The 23123-nt window shown below is 45.1% G+C and overlaps 2 protein-coding genes across 2 annotated transcripts; both read left to right on the top strand.

Moving 5' to 3' along the window:
• Window positions 1-736: 736 nt before the first annotated feature.
• Il20 (interleukin 20) lies at window positions 737-3505 on the top strand. The gene is made up of 5 exons (XM_090341636.1): window positions 737-895; window positions 1130-1195; window positions 1310-1462; window positions 2157-2231; window positions 3425-3505. Exons 1-5 carry the CDS (start codon window positions 737-739, stop codon window positions 3503-3505), a joined length of 534 nt encoding a protein of 177 aa, XP_090197762.1.
• A 15423-nt stretch (window positions 3506-18928) lies between these two features.
• On the top strand, window positions 18929-22414 carry Il24 (interleukin 24). Its single transcript, XM_090341635.1, has 6 exons — window positions 18929-18952; window positions 19487-19657; window positions 20160-20222; window positions 20946-21104; window positions 21515-21589; window positions 22331-22414. The coding sequence occupies exons 1-6, from the start codon at window positions 18929-18931 to the stop codon at window positions 22412-22414; spliced, it is 576 nt and encodes a 191-aa protein (XP_090197761.1).
• The last annotated feature ends 709 nt before the right edge of the window (window positions 22415-23123 follow it).

Here is a 23123-nt window from a genome sequence, read left to right as displayed (position 1 = left end):
CAAAGTGTATGCTCTTGGAGTACCTGGCTATAGCTCTCCTGCAAAGGACACTGTGGAACTCAGGTTGCTCAGGGGAAACAAAAGTGAGGTGGAATCCTGCAATTGCCCATCAGATCTTGCCTTTCTCTGGCAGTAGAATTGTTATGAAAGCTCTGACTTTGTATTTGCCTTCAGGGTTGAAGTAAATATATTATTTTCAAACAACTGCTGTGTTCTCAGACAAATGCCAAAAAGAACTAGCCTCCTTTGCCCTAAGGGTGACCATAAAAATCCAGGCAATTTTCTCTGAAGTGTTTTGGGTGGCACAATCAAGTGCTTTGGTGAAAGTGTTTTCCCCAGTTGCCCTGTGGGCCTAAGAGGTGAACTACAGTGACACTCTGCAAGGGAAAGACGGACACTTCTGCTGAAATGGCATCCTCGGTGGACTCACTGGAGGTGGCTGCTGCTTCAGGCTCTACTTGTCAGGCAATGATGGGAGGAGACAGAGCAGAATAAATGAACCAGAACCCGAGTGCCATCCTGCACTCAGACCCTGAACAGGCACCTAGAAGCTTCTTTTGGGCAAGCTTTGTTCTCTGAACGGGACTTACACTGTACTGGAGCAGACAGGACCCTTCCCCTCCTCACTCCCGGTGGATACCTCCTGGGGACAACAGATTTTAAGGAAGAGGAAATCAACATTCACCATTTTTCCTTTTGAATTCCCAGCTTGTGGACTCCAGATTCCGGGTGTAAGATGAAAGGTCCTGGTCTTGCCTTCAGTCTGATCCCTGCTGTGCTTTCTCTCCTTGGAAGCCCTTCCACTGGGCTGAAGACCCTCCACTTGGGAAGCTGTGTGACCACCATAAACCTCCAGGAAATACACAATGCATTTTCTGAGATCCGAGATAGTGTGGTACGTCAAGTCAGGCACCCATCTTTCCTGGATGCCCGTTTTCTTCCCTCCTTTGTCTGTCTCTTTTCCTTCAGACAGCCCTGGCAATGAGTTTATGAAAGGAGGAAGGCTGGATCTCCTTCCCAGGATCATGCCTTCCCAAGAGATAGCTGTACTTGATCATTTAAAGAATGTGCTGTCTCTGATGCCAGGGCAGCCACTGATCTGTCCTTTCTTCCCTTCCTTTATGTCTAGCAAGCCAGGGATGACCACATTGATATCAGAATCTTAAGGAATACCGAGTCTTTGCAAGACACAAAGGTATGTGCATGGCCTAGAAGAGCTTTGAGAGGACCTGGTGATGCTGGCTTCTCTCTGCCCTCTGCTTTGGTCTCTGCTCTCTCCATCCTCCCATCAACCAATCTGTCTTTACAGCCCTCGGAGAAGTGCTGCCTCTTCCACCAAGTACTGAGCCTCTATCTGGACCGGGTGTTTAAGAACTACCACACTCCTGATCAGCATACTCTCCGGAAGATCAGCGATCTTGCCAACTCCTTTCTTATCATCAAGAAGGACCTCCAGCTTTGTGTGAGTAACAGGACCTGTCCACCCATCACAGCTTTGGCAACTCAGCAACCTAGAGCCTTTTTCTAACCCCCATTGAAGAGATGGAGAAACTGAATCCAAAAACTTTCTTATATTGAACCATGGAATTACTCGTACACATTCAGTTTTGTGGATGTTTGAGTTGCTGTTCTATGCAAAAAGTACTTTACAGGCTTTCAAGAAACATAAATATTTGTGATTCTTTTTGATACACATGATGACATCTATTAGCCAAGCAATGGCACTTTTTTTTCCTGTTTAAAGGCATTTGATAGCCTCCTAGTGCATTCTGTATCTGGGCAGTCGGTCACTAGGGTGTTAGACTTGATCTCAGAGCATGCTCAGAACAGGATCTAAGAATTGCTTTCTCTTCTCACGAGGGCTCAGTTTGCTCAAGAACACAGCCCCAAGGCAAGAGCGGAGGCTAGAGGCAGGTTTCCAAAACTCTGTCTCTTTCTTGAAAGGAAGCAATGGGCTCCATATTTGAGGCTGAAAATCTGGCTTCCTCTCCCAGCGGATGATGGGTTTAATAATCCCTGATGATGAATTCTGTAAGTGTTTTCCTACAGGATTGCAGGTGAACAGTGTCCCCTGCTTCTGTCAATGACAGGGGCAGATAATTGGAATTAATAATAATAATAATAATGCAATCTGTTATTCTTTATGTCCTTCTCAGCAAGCCCACATGACATGCCAGTGTGAGGAGGAAGCGACCGAGAAATTCAGACGGATTCTGAGTCACTTTGAAGAGGTATATGTCATGTTGGCATTGGCGAGGATGGGTGTGTTTTTAGAATTGAGAGCATAGATGAGTGGATGGATATTCAAGCTGCTTGAAATCCCATAGCCCTCAGGCGAATGCCTCCCTGAGCTCTTGTGGAGACTCCTTTGCTTTCATCCTCTAAGATGAGATTTTTCTACAGGATGGCACTGGGAATGGAAGGGGAATGGCCATAGCTGTACCAAGTCACTCCAGAAACATTTGGAGCTCCCAGATGCACAAACAAGAGACAACAGTTTTCCAACACACACACACACACACACACACACACACACACACACACACACACACACACACAATGAATGCCTTTAAAATCACATACCCACAATATCATACACAGCCATGTCATGTTGTTTCTCATCTTGACACCTCTGTATATCAACCAGCAAGTCCTGGTCCAGTTCTCACTGACTAACACCTCTTCCTCCTCCTCCTCCTCCTCCTCCTCCTCCTCCTCCTCCTCCTCCTCCTCCTCCTCCTTCTCCTCCTCCTCCTTTTCTTCCCCACTTTTCTCTCCCTCCTCCTTTCTTCCTCCTCCTCCCTCTCCTCATCCTATTCTTCCTCTTCCCCTCCTTCTCCTTCCTATTTTCTTCCTCCCCTTCCTTTCCTTTTTCCTTCTCTTCCTCCCTCTTTTCCTTCCTTCCTTCCTTCCTTCCTTCCTTCCTTCCTTCCTTCCTTCCTTCCTTCCTCTGTCCCTCCCTCCCCTTCTCCTCCTCCTCCTCCCCTCCTCCTCTTCTCATCCTCTTCTCAACATATGTATCACCTTCAGTAAAGCACAGGCCGCATCTCCCAGAGCTAGGACTCCTGCTTCCTGTGGGGACTCCATCATTCCTTCACCATTCTACATTCTAGTCACTCTCTGTCTCTCTTCCTCAAATGCAAATTCCTTGTGGTTATGGGTTGTGCCATCACTTCTGAGTCTTTAGCGAGGAAGCTTGCAGTCCCAAAGATGTTGTCCTCCTTCTTGACCCCCCCACACAACTTGCCCTGGGCTTCTGTTTCCCTGTGGAGGACCAGGGTGATGGGCTCAGTGACATCCCTGTCTCCCAGCAGATCTTAAGTCATGCTCTTCATGAAAAGCACACTCTCTCTTCCCCATCCCATGCAGACCAGCCAACAATACAGATCTTGAGCTGCTAACCATGTTCGCATGTCTCTTTCAGCTTGAGCCCCAGGCAGCAGCAGTGAAGGCTCTAGGCGAACTAGATATCCTCCTGCGCTGGATGGAGGAGTCCTCAGAGTAGAGGGAAAGTGAAGACACTTCTGAGGGTCCTCTGAGGGTACCCTTGATACCCTGGAGACAGGACCCCGCAAACCACCGTCTTTTACTGGGGAACTTAGTGTTGGTTACAGTGTTTACTATTTATTTATTATTTGTTTTCTCAATGTGGTTGTCCTTAAGTGTCCCAAATCGTAATGAATACCATCATTTTGTAAGATTTCTTTAGTAATAGCTTTTCTACTGTTGCATATATTTATTCACATATATTTATTTATTTATGCTATTGAACTTGTATTTATTTTTTTTTGTACCTGAACATGAGTCTTGGAGACAAAATTCATGGACTGTATTTATAACTGATTAGAGCAAGAAATGTATTTCATATAGTAAAGGAATCCTCTAAATCTTAGAAGAGTGACTCTTCGGTTTAGTTATTTAAATAAATTAAATTAAGGACATAGTCACTCACTGCCAATGCTCAGAGACATTTAAGGATAAACTAATGGTTATTGACTGCTGATTATGGAAGATGTCCTGAGATGAAATTATAGGGCTGTTTTAAAGAAACTGAGCACTCTACCCCACTCCCCAGTCCTGTGTTTATATATCTTCTAGCTATGGAATGTTGTCTAGTCATTTTGAATTCTTATAAATAAAGTTTTCTTTGTACAATATCTGTTTGGAGTTGGAACGTACTTGCAGTGTTGAGAGTGAGCTTGAATCTTAGTTGCTCAAGCAGGGTTTCTTTGTTGGAGGAAGATGCATACAAGAACCTGGCTCTACTTTTCTCCTGCCAATTAATTCTTAGTGTTCCCCCCCCCATCAGTCTGCACACATTTCAGATTCTATGACTGCCTTCCACTTAAGAGGCTGTTATGGACTGAGGGGCCTGGCCATCTCTGCTCTCAGCTCACTGGCTTGGAGCACTGGCTCCTCTGCACCCACTTTTCTCCTGGTGTTCCCATACTCTTGCATCAGGGGTCTAGATTACAACAGCAGCTTTAGTGGGCACGAGGCTCTGTGATAAGGGTTAAGAACACATCTCTGCAGAGTGCAGCCAGGGCCTTCCCGGGAGGGGTGTGAGCTCTCGTGGGCCTCCTACTTCGTAGTCTGTCCAGCTCTAGAATTCAGGCTGCTGTTGGGTGAGGTCTTTGTCGTTGTGTCTAGCTAATCAAAGAAAACCTTCTTTCCAGGCTGTCTGTAGACTGAGTGTTTCTGGATGCCCAGGAACAGAGCTCTGAGCTGGCCCTTAGATTCTCTCCTTGCTCTCCACCTTGCTCTGAAATGTGCTCAGCTTTTTGTGCGTGTGCATGTGTGTGTGTGTGTGTGTGTGTGTGTGTTTGTGCATACGCACATGTGCGTGTGTTTCTAATCTTGGAAGTAACAAACAAGCTGATCCCCAGATTCTACAGCCAGAGCTTCTTGTCTTTAATTTCTGCCCTTTATCCTTAGCCTAGCACCTGATAGATTTTTAATAACTTTATTGATTATCTTTTAAAATACACACTTAACAAGAATTCAGTAGAAAAAAACTGCATAGAAATACAAAGAGGGAAGTTAAAATTACCCATAATCCAACAATCCATAGAAAACCACTGTCACACACACACACACACACACACACACACACACACACACACACACACAGAGGTATGGATATATTTTTCCTTTTTTGTTCAGTTCAAATCAGGACACAATTCCCATCCCCTTTGTAGCACCCATCCATTTTCTCCAAGTTATTTGTCTTATATATGCTCCACTTTTCTGGCACAAATGAGACACTGAACATCAAAGAGATCACAGTAAATTGAGGGGTGAAGGAAAACTTCACAAAGTTGGGGTTATCAAGGGACAGACTCTAAGGAACAGTTACAATAATCCCTTCCAGTTATGAGAGCATCTACCCTTACCCTTACTCACAGTTTCTACAAGTCCACTTAACTTTGGTCAGCCACTATCTGAAAACATTAAATGGAAATTTCCAGAAATAATCTCTAGTTTTTAAATTAATTACAGAATGTTGCCCAACTTGTCTTTTGTCAATACCCATTATTGCTCAACTCCTCCTAGGCTTCATGCATGTTGTCTGTATGCAAGTTTGTTTGCATGTGTGTGTATGTATGTTTATGTGGGGCATGTATATAGGGAAAAAGCACACAGTCAAATCACTGTATCAGAGGGTTCAGCATTTGTGGGTTCAAACATAGATCAAAAATATTTGAAAATAATTGCATGAACAGACACTAATCAAGTCAGCATTCCCTAAACAATACAATATCACAGAGGTTTACATTGTATTTTCCTTGACTTGTGTATGATTAGCAATCTATAAGCACACTAGAGGATGTATGTAGATTATATACAAACATGTCACTGTTTTGTGTAAGAGATTTGAACATTCATGGATTTAGGCATCCTTGAACTAGGGACCTCACGATTAGCTTCCTGGTTCAATTTATCTCTATGACATCCATGTTGAATTTCGATTTCCCATGGGTCAAAACCATGTTTTCTTAACGATCAGAATGCATGTATGTACCCTTGGATATGCTTGCCCTCAAACTGACCTCTCAGCTCTGGTTGTAGTTAAATCTTGGAGGAGCCACTCCATTCCTTTGTCTTGGTTTCTGCTGAGAGACTCAACAGACAATGATCCAGCCAAACAATGGTAAAAACAACCCCAATTTACAATCTACAGCAACCAGCCCAAGAAATTTCTAGAACATTCACTCTGAGAAGTCAGCTACCTTTATGTCAGCCTTCTGAGAAGTGAGACAGCTCTCTTCCCCAATGAACCAAGAAGCAGTAGCCCTTGTAGCTTGACCCCAATTCGTCAGAACTTGATTAATAACTGACACCATTGCTCATGTTTGTCCCTCTTTCCAAACTCAGGGCCAAGCAGATCAAGCCAAATATGTATCCCTAATCAGTCACATTGTTGATCCACAGCTTACCTACAATTTTCCTGGTCAGCCACCAGACTCCAGTCACAGAACAGCTGAAATCTTCCATGCTTCTACTGCAAAGTTTCCAAAGTTTCTACTGCTCCTTTGCTTGTCTTGGAGTCTTCTTCAAAATGCGGATGATTCAGCTGATGGCCACAGCAGGCTATGAATATACAACCTTTTCTTCTGATAAGTCTTCGCTTATTTCTATTCCTCATTTGTAAAACCAGCAAGATGGAGCCAGGCACTGAGCATATGACTGGGCATGTGACTGGGCACGTGGCGGCTCACACCTGAAACCCTAGCTACTCAGGAAGATGAGCTCTTGAGAACCCAATTTGAAGCCATCCAAGGCAGGGAAATCTATGACACTCTTATCTCCAGTTAATCAGCAACAAACTGGAAACAGAGCTGTGGCTCAAGTGGTACAGTGCCAGTCTTGAGTGGCTAAAGCTAAGAGATAGCATCCAGGGTGCAGGTTCTATCCCCAACACCAAAAAGCAGGGAGGGAGGAGAAAAGAAATTCAAAACAACACAGGGAGCAATGGTAATACACACCCTGTGGATGGCACAAACATCAAAAGAGGCAGTAGTAAATATTACCAAAGATTAAGGGAAGTAGAAACCCACATGCATGGTTGGTGCAATTGTGTAGTTGTGGAGGAACTTGGGGAAACAACTTGGCGTTCCCCAACATATTATACCCAGAGTTTCTATAGAACTCAGCAATGTCACATCTGAACATTTAAAAAAACTGGAAGACGTGCTCACACAAAATCTTCTGCATGAATCTTCTCGATAGTCAGATAGTAGAAGTGATGCAAACATCCTTCAACTGATAGATGGAATATTCCTCAGCAACAGAACAGTAATGCATTACTGATAACATGCTACAACATGCATAAACGTTAAGAAAATTAAGTGAAGTGAAGGCAACCCATTACAAAGCTGCATATTGTATGATCATATTCATTTGAAATCTTCCCAGTAGACCAAGCCCACAGGGGCAGAATAGAAACCAATGGTTTCTAAGAACTGCGGGGGTTAGGGAACGGGAAGTGATCGCTAGTGGTATAAAGATTCTTTCTTCATAAACAAATGTCCTGAAATTAGCTGGTACTCATGGTCCCACTGTGAATCTACATACAGACCTTGCCACTAAATTGTAAACCTTGAAAAGCTGAATTTATGTTCTGTACAATACATCACAATGAAGTCATTTTTTTTAAAACATGATGCTTCTTGCCTGTTTTCCTAGCTACATGGGAGGCAGAGACTAGGGGATTGAGACTCGAGGTCAGCCTGCATGCAAAACTTCCTGAGACTCCATTTCAACCAATGGCTGGGAGCAGCGGCGCTTGTCTGTTATCCCAGCCACAGGGTTGGACAAAGTGGTTCATTCCTGTCATCTCTAGTGACTGGGGAAAGCACAAATAGAAACACTGGAGCCAAAAAGCTGGCCTTGGTATGAAGCAAGCCTCCCCTTGAAAATGCCAAACGTAATTTAAATGAGGATGTAGGTATAATAGCACATGGCTGAAAATCACAGCACTCAGGAGGCAAAAGCAAAAGGATCAGCAATTCAAGGCCAACCTTTGATACATAATGAGACCGTCTCAAAAAAATGAGGATGGAACTAAAGCAGTTTTAGGTTAACAAGCAGCATGAGCAAGTGGAAATGGCTATTTAAGGGGAAGCGATTGACATTATTAGGAGGTGGCTTGGTTTTCCTCCCTCTTATCACTTTTGCTAGGCCGGAAGGAGCTTGCTCAATGAATTATGGTCCTCAAATTTCTATACAATATTCCCATATGACTTGTTTTGGGATTAGATTTAAATTAACTCTGCAGACTCCCTGAAACTTAAAATTAATATCCATCTATCTCGTTGCCTTACAGGGCTGCAACTATAAATATTTTACCAAATATTCGTCCTTTCACAGGTAATGTATAAAAATTGTTTATAGTCATTCAGCACCTATGATTGAAGCTCATTTTGCCCATGTAACATGGTATAAAATACAAACAATACGAGTGATACGTTAATAGGAGCTCTCCTTTTCTAGACTCTTCCTTTTCTTGAGCTTACCAACATGCCATGCTCTCTTCTGTATGCTTTGCCTGTGTTCCCTCATTGAAATCTCACAAATGCCTTGGGGTCACACTCACTGTACAGACGGGGAAACTGAAGTCCCGAGGAGTGATTGATTAACTCAAGGTCACATAGCCAGTGAGTTGCAGAGCCTGGATGCCAAGGCAGAGTGTGACTCCACAGGGGGTGAGCTCTCCAGCTCACCTTTCTGCCACCAGCACACCTAGACTTGCAGAAAGAGACCTGGGGTCAATTCCAGATCATTCTCTTTTTTCTAAATCTATGAGTCTGGGCAAGTCACTAAACTTTACTTTGACTTTCGAATCCAAAAGATAATGTTATCTGTTCCATCTCACCTGGGTTTTGTGACTGCCCAATTGTACATGTTCTTCATAAAGCATTACACAACCAGCTGGTTTACTGAACTGAGGCCTGAGACTGCCCCTGCCTGCACCCCACAAGCTCCCCAGCTAGCACGACAGAATACTCTCCTGTGAGTGGACTTGCTCTCACTGTGCTTCTATCAATCTGAAGAAACCTTCTGGAGGGAGGACAAGGTTTTGAAGTTGTTCACGCTTAGGATTCAGATATCCTCAAACCTGGCTGGCTGACAGATCGTAGAGAAGCCAGCGGCATGGGGTAATCCCACTTGTCAAAGAATTCCCCTTGATTAAGAAAGCAGCTTGGCTTAATGGAGTAATCTCAGTGGTAGGACACCAACATCCATGAATTGCATCCTAGGCTACCAGAAATGTCTCTCATACCACCACTCTGGAGGCCTGAGGCTATACTGGGGGCAGGCAGGTCTCTGAGGGCAAATGGAGAAAGGGATTGTACTCAGTTCCCTAATGTTCTGGACCCAAACACCCTGTAAAAGAACAAGTGTGATCCAGAGACAATGTTTTATTTATTTGCTTGTTTTGGCAGGAGGAAATGGGCAGAGAAGCCTGTGCCCACCCTTGCTGGGGCAGCCATTGAGAGTTGCAGGAGCTGTCTTGGCTGGCCTGAGGATACAACACATGGTTTGGTACACGGGAGTGTACCCTTTGGGAGTTATCGAAAAAGTCTGAAAAGAGAAATTTGTATGAGACTGCTGTGTTCACACCAGCAGTACTTGATTTCTCATTTCTAAAGTTCAATCCCTGGCTACAGAGACATAGCATGCAAATTATGGTACTCTGGATTAACACTATTCTTTAATTAGGAGCCAACAGAATCTGTTCAGTCAGGATTTAGACTACTAAATCCATTATCTGGAGAGGCCATCTCTCAGGCCTGGGCAGAAGGGTTGGAGACTTTTCCAGACAGGAAATACTCTATGGAGGAACACACTACCTTTGTTTGCATAAGCAATGACATTTTCCAGGAGGATCTTTTTGGATGGTGAAGGTGGACTCTGAATAGAAGAAGCCCTACTCCGTAATTGCTAGAAATAGCTTCTGCTCTGGATGTGGATTGGTCTGGGGTCTGGTCTGGCAGATGCTGGAGTGAAAGACCCAGAAGAAAAAAAAATTAAAAAAGAGATGTTGATGCAAGAACCCAACATTCTACACGCAAGCATCATATTTAGATGTCAGCCTTCCTTGCCTGTTTAAAAATCTATGTAGTGTGTATGTGTCTGTGTGCGCGTGCGTGCGTGTGTGTGTGTGTGTGTGTGTGTGTGTGTGTGTGTGTGCACGCATGCGCGTGTGTGCTTGTATTGACCTTTTTATTGGCACCTTAAGCTTCTGCAAGGAGAAGTTAGCCTATATCACTGCTACCAAGAGCAGATTGGCTTTCAGTCTTCATTGCCTGTTCTGGAGCCATTGTCCCTGTGGTGTGACTCTTGAGTGAGCTGCAGAGGCAACTGAGGGACCCCAAAGTGGCTAGCCCCGCGCTGTGACACCAACCTCATTCTGCTGAAAGCAGGGCTGGTTACCTTTGTGCCCCAGGAGAAATCAGTGCATTCCATTAGCAAAGGAAAGGAGAATTGCTGTGATGACTTGCCCAGAGAAAGTGCTAGTTAGGAAGAGTCCAAGTCTCTTGTCTGAGTGCCATCATTTACAGTAATCTAAATTGATTTAAACAGTTTTAAAGCATTTCAGTCCTCTGACACAGTTTCTGTATTAGTCAAGTTAGGAAAGTGGTACCACAGTAACAAATGTCAAATCTTTCTTTATTCTGTCGGTGATTTGTGTGTGGGTGTGGGTCATGGTGCTTGAACTTGGAGTGGGCCCTGTCCCTGAGCTCTTCAGCTCAAAGCTACCACCCTACCCTTGAGCCAAGCCCCATTTCCCATTTTCTAGAGGTTAATTGGAGATAAGAGTCTCAGGTCCTTTTGTGCCTAGGATGGCTTTGAACCTTGATCCTCCTATCTCAGCCTCCTGAGTAGCTAGGATTAGAGGGGTGAATCACGCACCTGGCTTTTAGTGGGGTTTTGTTTTGGTTTTCTTTGTTTTCCACAACAAAAGTTGTCTTTAACTTTCCTTCTCTGTCTGGCAGATGTTAGCCCAGGGCCAGACTCACTGGATAGTGGACTCAGGCTGAAGGAAATGTTTGGTCCCTAATGCTATCAACTCAATGAAAGGAGAGACATGGGGATGGAATCCATCCACCAACAATGACTCATATTGCTAGCTCTTGTCTTTATTTCATTGGTCCAAATGGTCACGTGGTCACCCCTGACTTCAATGGAAATTATGACTAACTCTCAGGACACCTGCAAGTGCAGTTTTCCTGTATTCCAAAAGGAGGAAAACTATATACATGAGGGAACAACTACAATATCAATCATGCCTTCAAGTGGATATGACATCTAGAATACATTCTTTTACATTAACTAATCATGTTAACTCATTAATTTTTAAATTTAATTTTGCTTTATAACCCAGACTGGCTTTCAATTTGCCTTCCGCTTTGTTTGCCTTAAAATTCCTTATTCAATTGATGAATTTGAGCCAATAAAGTGAGGATTTGAAATAATTATGAATGCTTCACATCCAGTAGTTTCTGCTTATTCAATGAGCTACTGTGTTGTTCTATGCAATGTGAGAAAGAGAAGATGACATCCAAAATATTAGTGTGCATGTATAAGTGTATGTGTGTGTCTGTGAGCAGACAGACACATACACACACAGAGAGAGACCGAGAGAGAGAGAGAGAGAGAGAGAGAGAGAGAGAGAGAGAGAGAGAGAGAGAGAGAGAGAGAGAACACAAGTTTAGGGGTGGCAGCAATTCCTGTACCTTCATAAATGACCTCAAGTGGCCTAGAGTAGGTGACTATTTTTTTTAACCATTCTTTAAAAAATTTTAAATTGTTGCTATACAGAGAGGTTACAGTTATATAAATCAGGTAAAGAGTACTTTTTTTTTAAACAACGTCACTCCTTAGGTGAAATTTTTATGCAAAACTGTCTTTCTAAGTGCTAGGCATGTATGTGGTTCTTTTATGCAAATTTCAAAAAAGATTTAAAGATGAAAATGAAAGTCTACTTCATTTGTAATCCTATCTCCCCCTGCTACCTCCCAGTTCTCTAATTCTCAGTGAGCCTGGACTGGTTATCCTGTAGTCCATTCTGATATGGTCTACTTTGAGAAAGCATCAGAGCCCACAGGTTACGGGTTGGGTCTCACAAGGCATCCCACTACAATCCCACTACAGACACTAATTGCAAGTGCAGGTTCTCAAGATCCTTGGGCAGAACATGCAAAAATTGAGGGTACTCACTGCATCTTCCTCTGCTCCCATCAAAGGGCTAAATGGCTCCCAGAATGCAGGCAACCAGTTTGCTTAATAAGGAAACCAGTGTTTTATGAAAGGATACTACTAAGCTAGCTGCAGGCAGCTCACACCTGTAATCCTAGGGACTCAGGAGACTGAGATCTGAGAATCAGGGTTCGAAGCCAACCTTAGCAGGACTGTGAGACTCTTATCTCTAATTAACCACAAATTGAATGAATGAATGAATGAATAAATAAAAGCTAGTAGTGGAATTGTGGCACAAGTTCCTCTAAAGAAATGATAGGGCTGTGACAGCCAGATGGAAGAAATGCTTAGATGTAAGGGTTTGTAGACCTTCATCTCCTCTCCAGTTCGTCCGTGGAAGCTCTCTGATCCTGCCCTGTATAGTTCTCACGGAGACTTCATCACATAGGCATCCCTGATTGTCCTGGGTGAGCAACTCAGCCTTGGCCTCGTTCCCTTCTCTGGAGGTGTTCTATCTGGGGGAGGAGAAGGGGAAGAAGGGTGTGACGCTGGATTTTCTAATCCTCTTATCACATAGCTAGCAATCCCATCTTATACGCTGGAGCCCCTAGTCATGGACCATCTCATTAGTATGAAAGATACTTATCAGCAATGAAGACTGCTGTTGGAAGCCAGCCAGAGAGGAACATCTAGGAGGCACTTCAATTAACCACCAATTATCCAATTAGCCACCAAAGCAAGTGAGCTGTGGTTCAAATGATAGAGCACAGTCCTGGAATGAAAAAGCTAAGGGTCAGTATCCAGGCTCTGAGTTCAAACCCCAGTACACACGACACACACACATACACACACACACACACACGCACACACACACACACACACACACACACACACACACACACACACGCGCGCGCGCGCGCGCGCGCAGGCACGTGCTCTCACAGGCTGTGGTGGAAATGTGAGATAAGAACACTTGTATGTCTCCTAGGCTATGGTTGTAGAATGATGATGTATATTTGTGCTTATTCTCATACTTGATACATGTCACAGGGGGCACTGGTAGTCTAGCCAGGCACCAAGCTAAGGAGGTCGTCAGTGTGTGGGTGGGCTCATTCTTGTTCCTGGACTGACTGCAGCTAGGACAGGGGAAAAGGTTAGCAACATACCAGGGAGCCCACAGCCGTTACCATGTGGGTTTCCCAGCCCCAGTGGGGAGATACAAATCTCTTTTATAGATTAAACTCACAGTTCATTGGAAAAAAGAAGATGATGTAACTTTCTCCTACCTTCTGGCTTCCAGGAAATTCTAACTGATGCACTCATTACTTCTGAATCCAGAAGGAATGAAGAAGTCTTTCCTCTCCTTCAGATTCAGAGGAATCTGGAGAGGTTATGAAAGGTGAGTAGATTTGTTTTCCAAACATAAAATTCAGGCTCTACAGGGGAAAATAAAGGACAGGAGTGGCATATAACCACTCAAATGAAATAACTAAATCTAAGAGCATTTTGGAGAAAAACAAATAAAACACTAGCCTTTGTATTGGAAAGTGTATTCTTAGATAAACTTTTTTTTTTTTTTTGCCAGTCCCGGGCTTGAGCTCAGGGCCTGAGCCCTGTCCTTGGACTTTCTCAAGGCTAGAGCTCTACCACTTGAGCCTCAGCACTACTTCCAGCTTTTTTCTATGAATGTGGTACCGAGGAATCGAACCCGGGTCTTCGTGCATGCTAGGCAAGCACTCCACCACTAGGCCAAACTCCTGGCCCCAAACTTTTTTTTTTTTAACCAGTCTCATGGCTTGAACTCAGGGTCTGGAGACTGTCCTTGAGCTTTCTCAAGGCTAACACTCTGCCACTTGAGCCATAGCACTACTGCCAGCCTTTCCTGTGTATGTGGTATGGAGGAATGGAACTCAGGGCTTCGTGTATGATAGGGAAGTACTCTACCACTAGGCTACACTCCTAGCCCTGAGTTTTTCTTTCAGTGAGTACTCTTTTTTTTTTTTTTTTTTTTTTTGCCAGTCCTGGGTTTGAGCTCAGGGCCTGAGCACTGTCCTTGGACTTTCTCAAGGCTAGAGCTCTACCACTTGAGCCTCAGCACCACTTCCAGCTTTTTTCTATGTATGTGGTACCGAGGAATCGAACCCGGGTCTTCATGCATGCTAGGCAAGCACTTTACCACTAGGCCAAACTCCCGGCCCCAACAGTGAGTACTCTTGTGAAGGGAATCCCCCAAGTTCCATCCTGTCCTGGGGATTATTAGAAGAGTCTCAGGTCTTGGTCTGGCCCAGGATTCAGCCAGTGAGCCAGGCCACACCCACCTGGTCCTGCTAGATGCCTTTAGGCACTGCCTCTCCTCCAGCTCAGGTTAACCTGTTTTCTTTGTACAAGCCTGGCTTATTGCAGGATAGGTCAGTAGTGCCCAGTGTAGTTATGAGAGCTAAAGATGCCCTCAGATGTTGCAGATTAACTTAAAAATATTGTGCACTGAGAGCCCTGGACTCTAATCCTTTCTAGAAGCCTTCCTATGTGAAGCATTTACCTTCTGGAAGGTACTGGATGAAGCCCTTTAATGGGCTTTAAATAAATGCTTTAAAAGTTTAATGAGCTATAGAATCACTTTGAGGGTATCTGACCATGCTTAGGAAAGGCTTGGAAATCAGTGTTACTAACAACAGATGCTCTTGCTGCTAGTTTCTGGACAACAGCTGGAGAATGAGGTTATGTGTCTGGGTTTTCACTCATCAGGTGTTCTGCCCCCAGAAGCCTGTGTTCAAGTTCGAGTTCATTAAGAATAAGGCTCAAGCTGCACTGGCTGAACTATCCATGTCCTGTTATCTTTGCCTTAGCCAAACCAGGTGGGTATCCTGGTACCTGCCCGGGTTTATTGATTACTCCTGTCTCTGATCCAGCTGTCCTTGTGCCAGCCCATCTAATCTGCCCTCTTCCCCTGACAGCAGTCACCTGGGAGTGTGGCTGCCTGCAGGAGGCTGCATTTCCCCCTAAGCTTCCTGCCTTACTCTTTACCTGGTCTTCTGTTCTGTCTACCACTGTGTCTTGGCATTTTCTTCTGTAGGAGGAAGGGACTTTGAGGTCTACCCCTCCAGGAAACCCTGTTCTAGTGGATGTCTTCATTCCACACTTAGGGAAACTGAGGCCTGAGGGCCCAGCTATCTGGATACATGGCCAGGTCTTTTGACTGCACTGCTATTCCCATCATGTCACATTGGCATGTCCCCTGGGCAATGCTGGGTAGCATGTCACAGGCCCAGGCTAGCCTTGTGCCTCCCCTTCCCTGCAGCTGTCTATTGCTGTCCATGCCCACACTTCCTTATTCCTTCTAGTTTCTAGAACCAAAGAAGAGTTATATTTTGGCTGAGGGGCCAGGAGTAGCTTACCTGAAGTCAGGAAGCACTTCCTCAAGTTTATGATCCCCAAAGAATTAAAGGTGCAGTCAGACCTACAGTCACCTAATCTTTGATAAGGGAACCAAAAAAAAAAAATAGAATGGAAGAAAGACAGCCTCTTCAACAAGTGGTGCTGGCAGAACTGGTTAAGCACCTGAAGAAAACTAAAGTTGGATGCTTCTTTGTCACCCTGCACCAGGATTGACTCCAAATGGATCAAAGACCTCGAGGTAAAAGCAGATACAATGAAAACTTTACAAGAAGGAATAAGAGATATACTAGGTCTCCTTGGCGCAGGTTGAAACTTGCTTGATAAGGACCCAGAAACACAACAAATCAGAAAAAAATCTGGATAAGTGGGACTGCATTAAACTACAGAGCTTCTGTTGGCAAAAGACATAGCTAGCGAACTAACTAGAAAGACTACAGAGTGGGAGAAGACAAAGGCCTTATATCTAAAACATATCAACAGCTCAAAAAATTGAATCACTCTAAAACTATCTCCAAAGAAACAACCATCCCATTAAAAGATGGGCCAAAGATTTAAAGTGAGTCTCCTCTGAAGAAGAAATAAGAATGTTCTATAGACACATGAAGAAATGCTTGACATCTCTAGCCATGAAAGAAATGCAAATCAAAACAACTCTAAGATTCCACCTCACTCCAGTTAGAATGGCCAGGATCAAGAAATCTAATAACAACAGATGCTGGAGGGGATGTGGCCAGGAGGGATCACTACTACGCTGTTGGTGGGAGTGCAAACTCATTCAACCACTATGGAAAGCAGTAAGGCACTTCCTCAGAAGACTAAACATAGAGCTCCCAGCAATTCCACTATTTGGCATTTACCCAATCGCCCAGAAACAAGGACATACTAAATCCGCTAGCGCAACGATGTTCATTGCAGCACTATTTACCATAGCAAAGATATGGAACCAAGCTAGATGTCCCTCAGTTGATGAGTGGATCAACAAGATGTGGTATTTATACACAATAGAACTCTATGCTGCTGTCAGAAAGAATGACATTGCCACATTTGTAAGGAAATGAAAGACTTCGAAAAAATCATAGTAAGTGAAGTAATCCAGACTCAAAGGAACATAGGCTCAATGGTTTCCCTCATTTGTCATAATCAGTAGAAACCTTGGGCTCTCCTAGCAGAGATTTACAATAGAACAAAACCTAGATACATAAGACCATATAGGATGATGCTAAATGAAAGGACCTCCGGGTTATAGAAACAAAAGCCATATAATGAGTGATTGTTGTCCTTAATGTACTGTTATCTCTCATCTCTTTTTCTGCCCCTTGGTTATCTCATATTGTTACAGTATTTTACCTTGTTATCTGATATATTGGATATATGCATATTTGGTTATTTGAAGTCAGATAGGGAAGGGAGGAAAACAAGATGAGGGGCGGGTGGGGGGAGGGAAATGGGGACCAAGACATGAGAAAGGGTATCAATGTTTGCTAAGTAATGCACCTTCTATCTGGTGAATATAATGTAACCCTTCTATTAATTACAATAAAATATATGAAAAAATTAAAGGTGAGGTAATCATGGGTTATGTTTAGCCAGTGAGAACTACATTTCATCCCCAATAGGGCATAACTACTGAAGAATTTTAATACAACTCCCTCTGCTTGGCTTTTGCATCGCTCCTTACACTTGCTTTGCGGGGAAGGGTGTACAATTTCTCCCCCTCCTCCTCCCCCTGCAGGCACAGCAGCTGCAGCTCAAAGGAGCTAGGACCTGATCATTCACAGCCAGTTGTCACTTTACCTGAGGGCTTGTGTTCTCCCTCACTCGCTCATCTTAGAGGAGAGGGTGACTAGACAATGAACTATTCTCTAGGGAAGCATGACCAATTTCCTTTTCTCCACCTCCCTTTTCTTCATATGCCCCTCCTCCAGCCCCCTTATATACATAGCTCTACGAAGCCTTGCTTACCTGTACACCTTGACTTTTGAAATAACATCTGTAGCTAGGCCGGAAACGTTTGCACCTACAGCTATGATCTCCTCTCCCTGTGAATGGTGAGAAAGCCTGCCTAGAGGCCCGCTTCTGTAAAGAGAACTGCCCACCTGCACACAGCCAGCTGTACAACATCACTTAGAAGACCTGAGGTGAGTGTGTGTGTGTGTGTGTGTGTGTGTGTGTGTGTGTGTGTGTTCTTATGTCCTTGGAAGCAGTAGACTACCATCCAGTTTGGGAACAGGACTTAAGGGTAAAATGGCAGAAGTCAACTTTTTAAATGTCTATGTTAGAATAGGATGAATTGAGCAGCTTTTTCCAACCTCACATTTAAGAAAATGTAGGCTGTCTAGGAGGGAGGCCAGTATGATAATGAGACCCAGAGAGGGGTTCAAGCGGGGTTCCAACGCCTATAGAGTGTATAAGGACAGACTGAGAAGAGTTTGGGGAGGATGTGGATGCACAGACCCAATGAGATGCTGTGGGCTCTTCCCTATTCCAGATGTTGAATGTTGACCTTCAGTCCAAACACAGGGCTTCTTTCTGCTCAGTGTGGGGCTGGGAGATGTCTCTTCAGGTGTGAGATAGTGCCCGGGATGGGAAAGGGAATTAAATAGTTATGGAGTGAAGTAGGGAAAAAAAGGACATAGAGAATGAAAGAGAGAGATTGGAGAGGAGAGAGGGGGAAGTTAGAAGAACAGAAAGGGTAAGAGAGGCACTGGAAAGAAATTCTCTACTTGCATTTGTGGTGGGTGGATGTGGCACTTTATAGGAAGGTTGTGAAGGTGATTCACCTGGAACTTGGATTCCTCCCCCTGGTGAGGTGACTTGAAAGTCAATTCTTGGAGTGAAAAGTGAGTAGATCCGCTGACGTGGCAGTGTGAGTGTGTGACCCAGACTTGCCTTCTGCCCCACCCTGCATGGGCCTGGATTAACCTGGTAGTGCCTTTGAAATGAGAGATCAGAGCTAGCTGCCTCCTGGGAGGAGAATTAGACCTGCTAATTCGCTGGCTAAGTCTCCCATGTGTGCCTAGTGGCTCAAGGCCCAGTCTCTGACAAGGAAATGCCTAGGTGAGCTGTTTCTCCTCCTGAGTTCAGGCTCACTCTTAAACACATCCCAATACTCCATTTCTTTCTTTCTTTTCCCTTTAGCCCTTAAATTATTCTCTTTGAGTATTTGTGCAAAGAGTTGTCATTTAACAAAGAAGCTTATGCATGCAACGTTGGGTTTTTTATTTTATTTTTTTTTTATCAAAGTTGCCCCTTTCAACATTCTCCTCCCATCCCAGAATCCTCCCTTTCTGATCTTTTCTTGATCAAATTCAGGCCACAGGGAATTGTCATGGAGAAGGAAGGAGGCGTGGAGGTGGGAGAGGGGGATGGAGAGAAAGCATGACCACCACTAAGAGACTCAAGTCAGAAGAACCCTTGCCCCACCTCAGGGCCCCCTAACAAGGCCACAGATGCCCAGCGTTCTAGCCTGGGAACCCTCCTGCTCTATTCAGATTTTGTAGCCACCCTAGAACCATGGACAGTGGGTCATATATATGGAGAAGAGATTCACTGGACTCACAGTTCTTGAAGGTGGTCAGGTTCAAGATCAGGAAGCCTCCATTATCGATGGAGATCCTCAGAACAGTCACGATATCTCAGAGCAAAACAGCCCAGCAGAGACAGAGCCAGACTGCCTTTTACAGCAGACCCCCTTCCCAAGACAATTCATCCACCCACGAATCCATCAACCTGTGAGTGGACCAATGCCTTCACTAGAACAGAGCCCTCTCCACCTAATTCCACAGCTAGGTTCAGATTCCCCATCCATGGGCTCCCAAGGTCGGCGTGAGCAGACCTGAGGGACCCAGTCTAAGGTCTGTCTCCTCCCACCTGTCCTTTGCTGCAGATGGGCTGGAGGCTGCACACAGCTGCTGTCTCTTGGCTGAGCCTGCTGACCCTCCTGGAGAGCCAAGTGCCAGCACTTCTGGCCCACGAATTCCGCTTTGGGCCCTGCCGCGTGAAGGGAGTAGATCCTGGGGAGCTGTGGGAAGCCTTCCAGGCCATGAAGGACACTGTGGTGAGTGCAGTGTCGCTGTTTTTGTTTGTTAGTTTTTGTCAGGTTTTAACTCAAGGCTGATTACCGTTTGAGTCACAGTCTCCTTTGAGCATGTTAGTTAATTGGAGATAACTCATGGAGACTTGGCTGCCTGGGCTGGCTTTGAACTATGATCCTCAGAAGCTAGATTGTCCTAGCTACTTGTTCTGGAAGTAAACAAGCTTATTTCTTACTGTGTCTCAATTGACCCAAGGAGCCAAATGTCCCTCCTTACGTCTGTGTCCAGACTCTAAGAACTCCCAGGGTTCCATTTGCCCCTGGGGAATGTGGTGGGCAAGCTTAATGGCTATGACCTGTACCCTTCCTCAGGAGCCAGATTAGTGTCTGAGCTCTCCTTTGGTCCATCTAGTCTCAGAAGTCTCACGGCCTGGATGGTTTAGGGTCTGGAGAAGCAGTACATGTTGTAGTGGTGGGTGCCATGGACCGCCTTTAACTCGAGGCCTCTTTCTTTTTGCTCCCACAGCAAGCTCAGGACAAGATCACGAGTGTCCGGTTGTTGAAACAGGAAGTTCTCCAGAACGTCTCGGTAATTGGATGATGAGGAGGGAGGGCACTCCCTCTGTGGGGCTGATGGGAGCCATAGCTTTCACCCTGGGCTGACTTCATTTTGGACAGGCCAAGGCATGAGCAGGAGTCTAGGTGTGGAGCTACCATTTTGTGTGCATCTGAGGAAGGCTGAGCCGAGGCTCATAAACAGCTTCTCCACTGGTCCAGAGTTGCCACCAAGCTATTTCTCTTCTGGTTGTGGAAACACAAATGAACCTCTCTTCCAATTCCATCTGTTCTTGCAGCTACTACTCTGTTATCACCCATTAGTCAGTGAGCAGCAGATATACTGAGCCTGGATCCTTGAGAGACACTGAGCTCCCCCCACGGGGGCTCAAGTCTAATTGCTCTGTTCAAGGATGTCAGGTTTCTCATGTGTTCCCCTCTAAGTCATTTTCATGCCAACTTCTAGTCCACAAAGTCCAAGTTCAAGTGCCTTTAGTGTCTCTCATATTAGAGAGTCTGTGCTATAGAAGAAACGGGAATGTTAGCTAGATGGCGAGCCAGGTGTCCTGGGGGCCAGGTCTCTGCCTGTCTGACAGATGTGGGCCTTCAAGCTCCTTTAGATATAATGCCATTATCACTTCCAGGACGCCTTTGCTCTTCCTCTGTGCCCATCTTGCCCTGGGTGGTGTATGGGTTGTCCTTCTAGGGGCAGGGTGGGCAGAGGCTTTGGCTCCGCCATGACCCAGGTCTTCTGCAGGATGCTGAGAGCTGTTACCTCACCCACGAGCTGCTGAACTTCTATTTGCACACTGTGTTCAAAGACTACCACAACAAAGTAGTTGAGGTCAAGATCCTGAAGTCATTGTCCACCCTCGCCAACAACTTTGTTGCCATCATGTCAAAACTGCAACCCAGGGTGAGTACAGGCAAAGCTGGGGCTGGGTGCCTGGGGGAATAGAGGAAATGCTTCCCTCTCCTTATCTGGTCCTGGCTTTTATTTCACCAAAGCAAGTATAAGCATCATGGAAAAGTGGGGTGCAAGTCTAGGTCTGGTCTGATCAGCAGGTGACACCTTGCCAGGTGCACAACCTCTTTGGGCTTCAGTTTTGTCATCTACGAATGCAGTTGACACTCCCACCTGGAGGAATTGCTGTGTGAATGAAAGCGGACAATTCCTGCCCAAGGCAGTGGGAGCTGGGCATTGGTTCCTAGAGATGCAGAACTCAACTCTGTCCTTTCAGACCTTGGGAACTCTCTGGCATGACCTTGGGCTGGAAGGAGCTTGCCTCTGCTTCTGTCTCTCAACACAACTATTCTGTTATCCAGCAGGAAAATGAAACGTTTTCCAGTAAGGAGAGTGCCCACAGGCGATTTCTGCTGCTCTGGAGAGCATTTAAACAGGTGAGGCCAACAGACTCGCACTAGCTTGAACTGCCACAAGGGGGCACCTCAGTACATCTGCATAAATTTGCATGCACTTCATAGAAAGCATCACAAATAAAAGAGTCGTTTCTTTCTGGTAGGGTTTTGTCTTGTTTTGTGCAGGTACTGGGGTTGGAACTTAAGACTCCCTTACTTTAGTTTTGTTTTGCTCAAGGCTGGCACTCTACCACTTGAGTCACACTCCACTTCTGGGTGGTGCTGGTTAATTGAAACTAAGAGTCTTGTGGACTTTCCTTCCTGGGCCTAGCTTTGAATGGAGAGCCTCAGATCCCAGCCACTGAGAAGCTAGGGTTATAGGTGTGAGCCTCCAGCGCTAAGCTTGATCACTTTTTAAAGGAGCAGCTATGTTAGCTTTAAAACAAATAGAGAGCAAAAACATAGGAGGGAAAGGGGACACCTGGGCTCATATCTTTGTCTGTGAATATACTCAGGCAGGAGCCACCTTCTCCCAGCATGCCCTCCATGGTTCTTGATGTTGGGGGCTCCATATACTGTCTTTCCCCCTGGCCCTTACCTACTACTGCAGTTCAATGGCCTCTTGGTCCAAACCCTTGAAACCAATACACATGGGAGATGGGTGGGTATGTTGTACGGGCAAACTAGTGATCAGGAGTCAGGCCTAGTTTTGACATGGCTAGTCAGAAGGAAAAAGACTTGAATAGCCAACACTGCCAACCTTCAACTCTGTATTTCCTGTAGTTGAACAAAGAAGCAGCTCTGACCAAAGCTTTTGGGGAAGTAGACATTCTCTTGACCTGGATGAAGAAGTTCTACCATCTCTGAATGCCTCTCAGATCCCCTCCTGGTTCGTCCTCCTCATCATTTCAAGCCATGGTTCCCTGTGCTGTCCTCTGGGCACCACACACCTAGGCAATGGCCCCATTATCTGCCCGGGCTCATCTTCACTGGACTTCATTCCTCAGGAGCTCAAACACCAGTCATGGAGGGCACCTTTGGATGCTGTGAGGAAGCCACAAAGATTCCTGTATTTATCACAATGCTATTTAAGTGTTTTGACTGACTTTATTTATTTGAAGGCAGCATCCTGATGAACCTCAATTCCTCCCATGATTCCAGCAACAGTCTGGGGTGGATGGGTATTAAGTAAAATACTCAATAAAGTGGATTTTTGCTTGCCTGTGGATTACTGAGGAGTAAGGATGGATGCTGAGAAATGAAATTGAACTTGACTGCATGGAAAACACCCCTCTGCAGGGGTGGAACACTGGGATAGGAGTTGGGGCAGAAGATAACATGTAGCCAAAATGCCCAACACAAAAGCAGTGTCAATAAAGCCTCATGTCCTATCCACACTCTCAGCCCATCCCACCTCAGCCCTTGCTATCCCTTCCCTTTGGGTGTCCTCCTTTTATCAGGTGACAGTGTCAAGTGAGCACTGCTGATGGTGACAGTGTCCCCAGGTGTACTGTTCAATCTGTGAGGACATGCATTTCACAATTCAATTCAGGTCTGGCAGCCTTTCTTTTCTACT

This window comes from Megascapheus bottae, chromosome 10 (genome assembly GCF_031878675.1).
Source record: "Megascapheus bottae isolate mThoBot1 chromosome 10, mThoBot2.hap1, whole genome shotgun sequence".
Lineage (NCBI taxonomy): Eukaryota > Metazoa > Chordata > Mammalia > Rodentia > Geomyidae > Megascapheus > Megascapheus bottae.
Note: the sequence above shows the minus strand (reverse complement) of the source record. Positions and strands in the feature narration are given on the sequence as shown.

Excerpts from the sequence above, each read along its gene's own strand:
- Il20 (XM_090341636.1), top strand. The coding sequence starts at position 737 with ATGAAAGGTCCTGGTCTTGCCTTCAGTCTGATCCCTGCTGTGCTTTCT. Across the intron at positions 1,463-2,156 it reads AGAAGGACCTCCAGCTTTGT|CAAGCCCACATGACATGCCA; the intron begins GTGAGTAACAGG and ends TGTCCTTCTCAG. Across the intron at positions 2,232-3,424 it reads TTCTGAGTCACTTTGAAGAG|CTTGAGCCCCAGGCAGCAGC; the intron begins GTATATGTCATG and ends TGTCTCTTTCAG.
- Il24 (XM_090341635.1), top strand. The coding sequence starts at position 18,929 with ATGGAGAAGGAAGGAGGCGTGGAG. Across the intron at positions 19,658-20,159 it reads AGGCCATGAAGGACACTGTG|CAAGCTCAGGACAAGATCAC; the intron begins GTGAGTGCAGTG and ends TTGCTCCCACAG. Across the intron at positions 21,590-22,330 it reads TCTGGAGAGCATTTAAACAG|TTGAACAAAGAAGCAGCTCT; the intron begins GTGAGGCCAACA and ends TATTTCCTGTAG.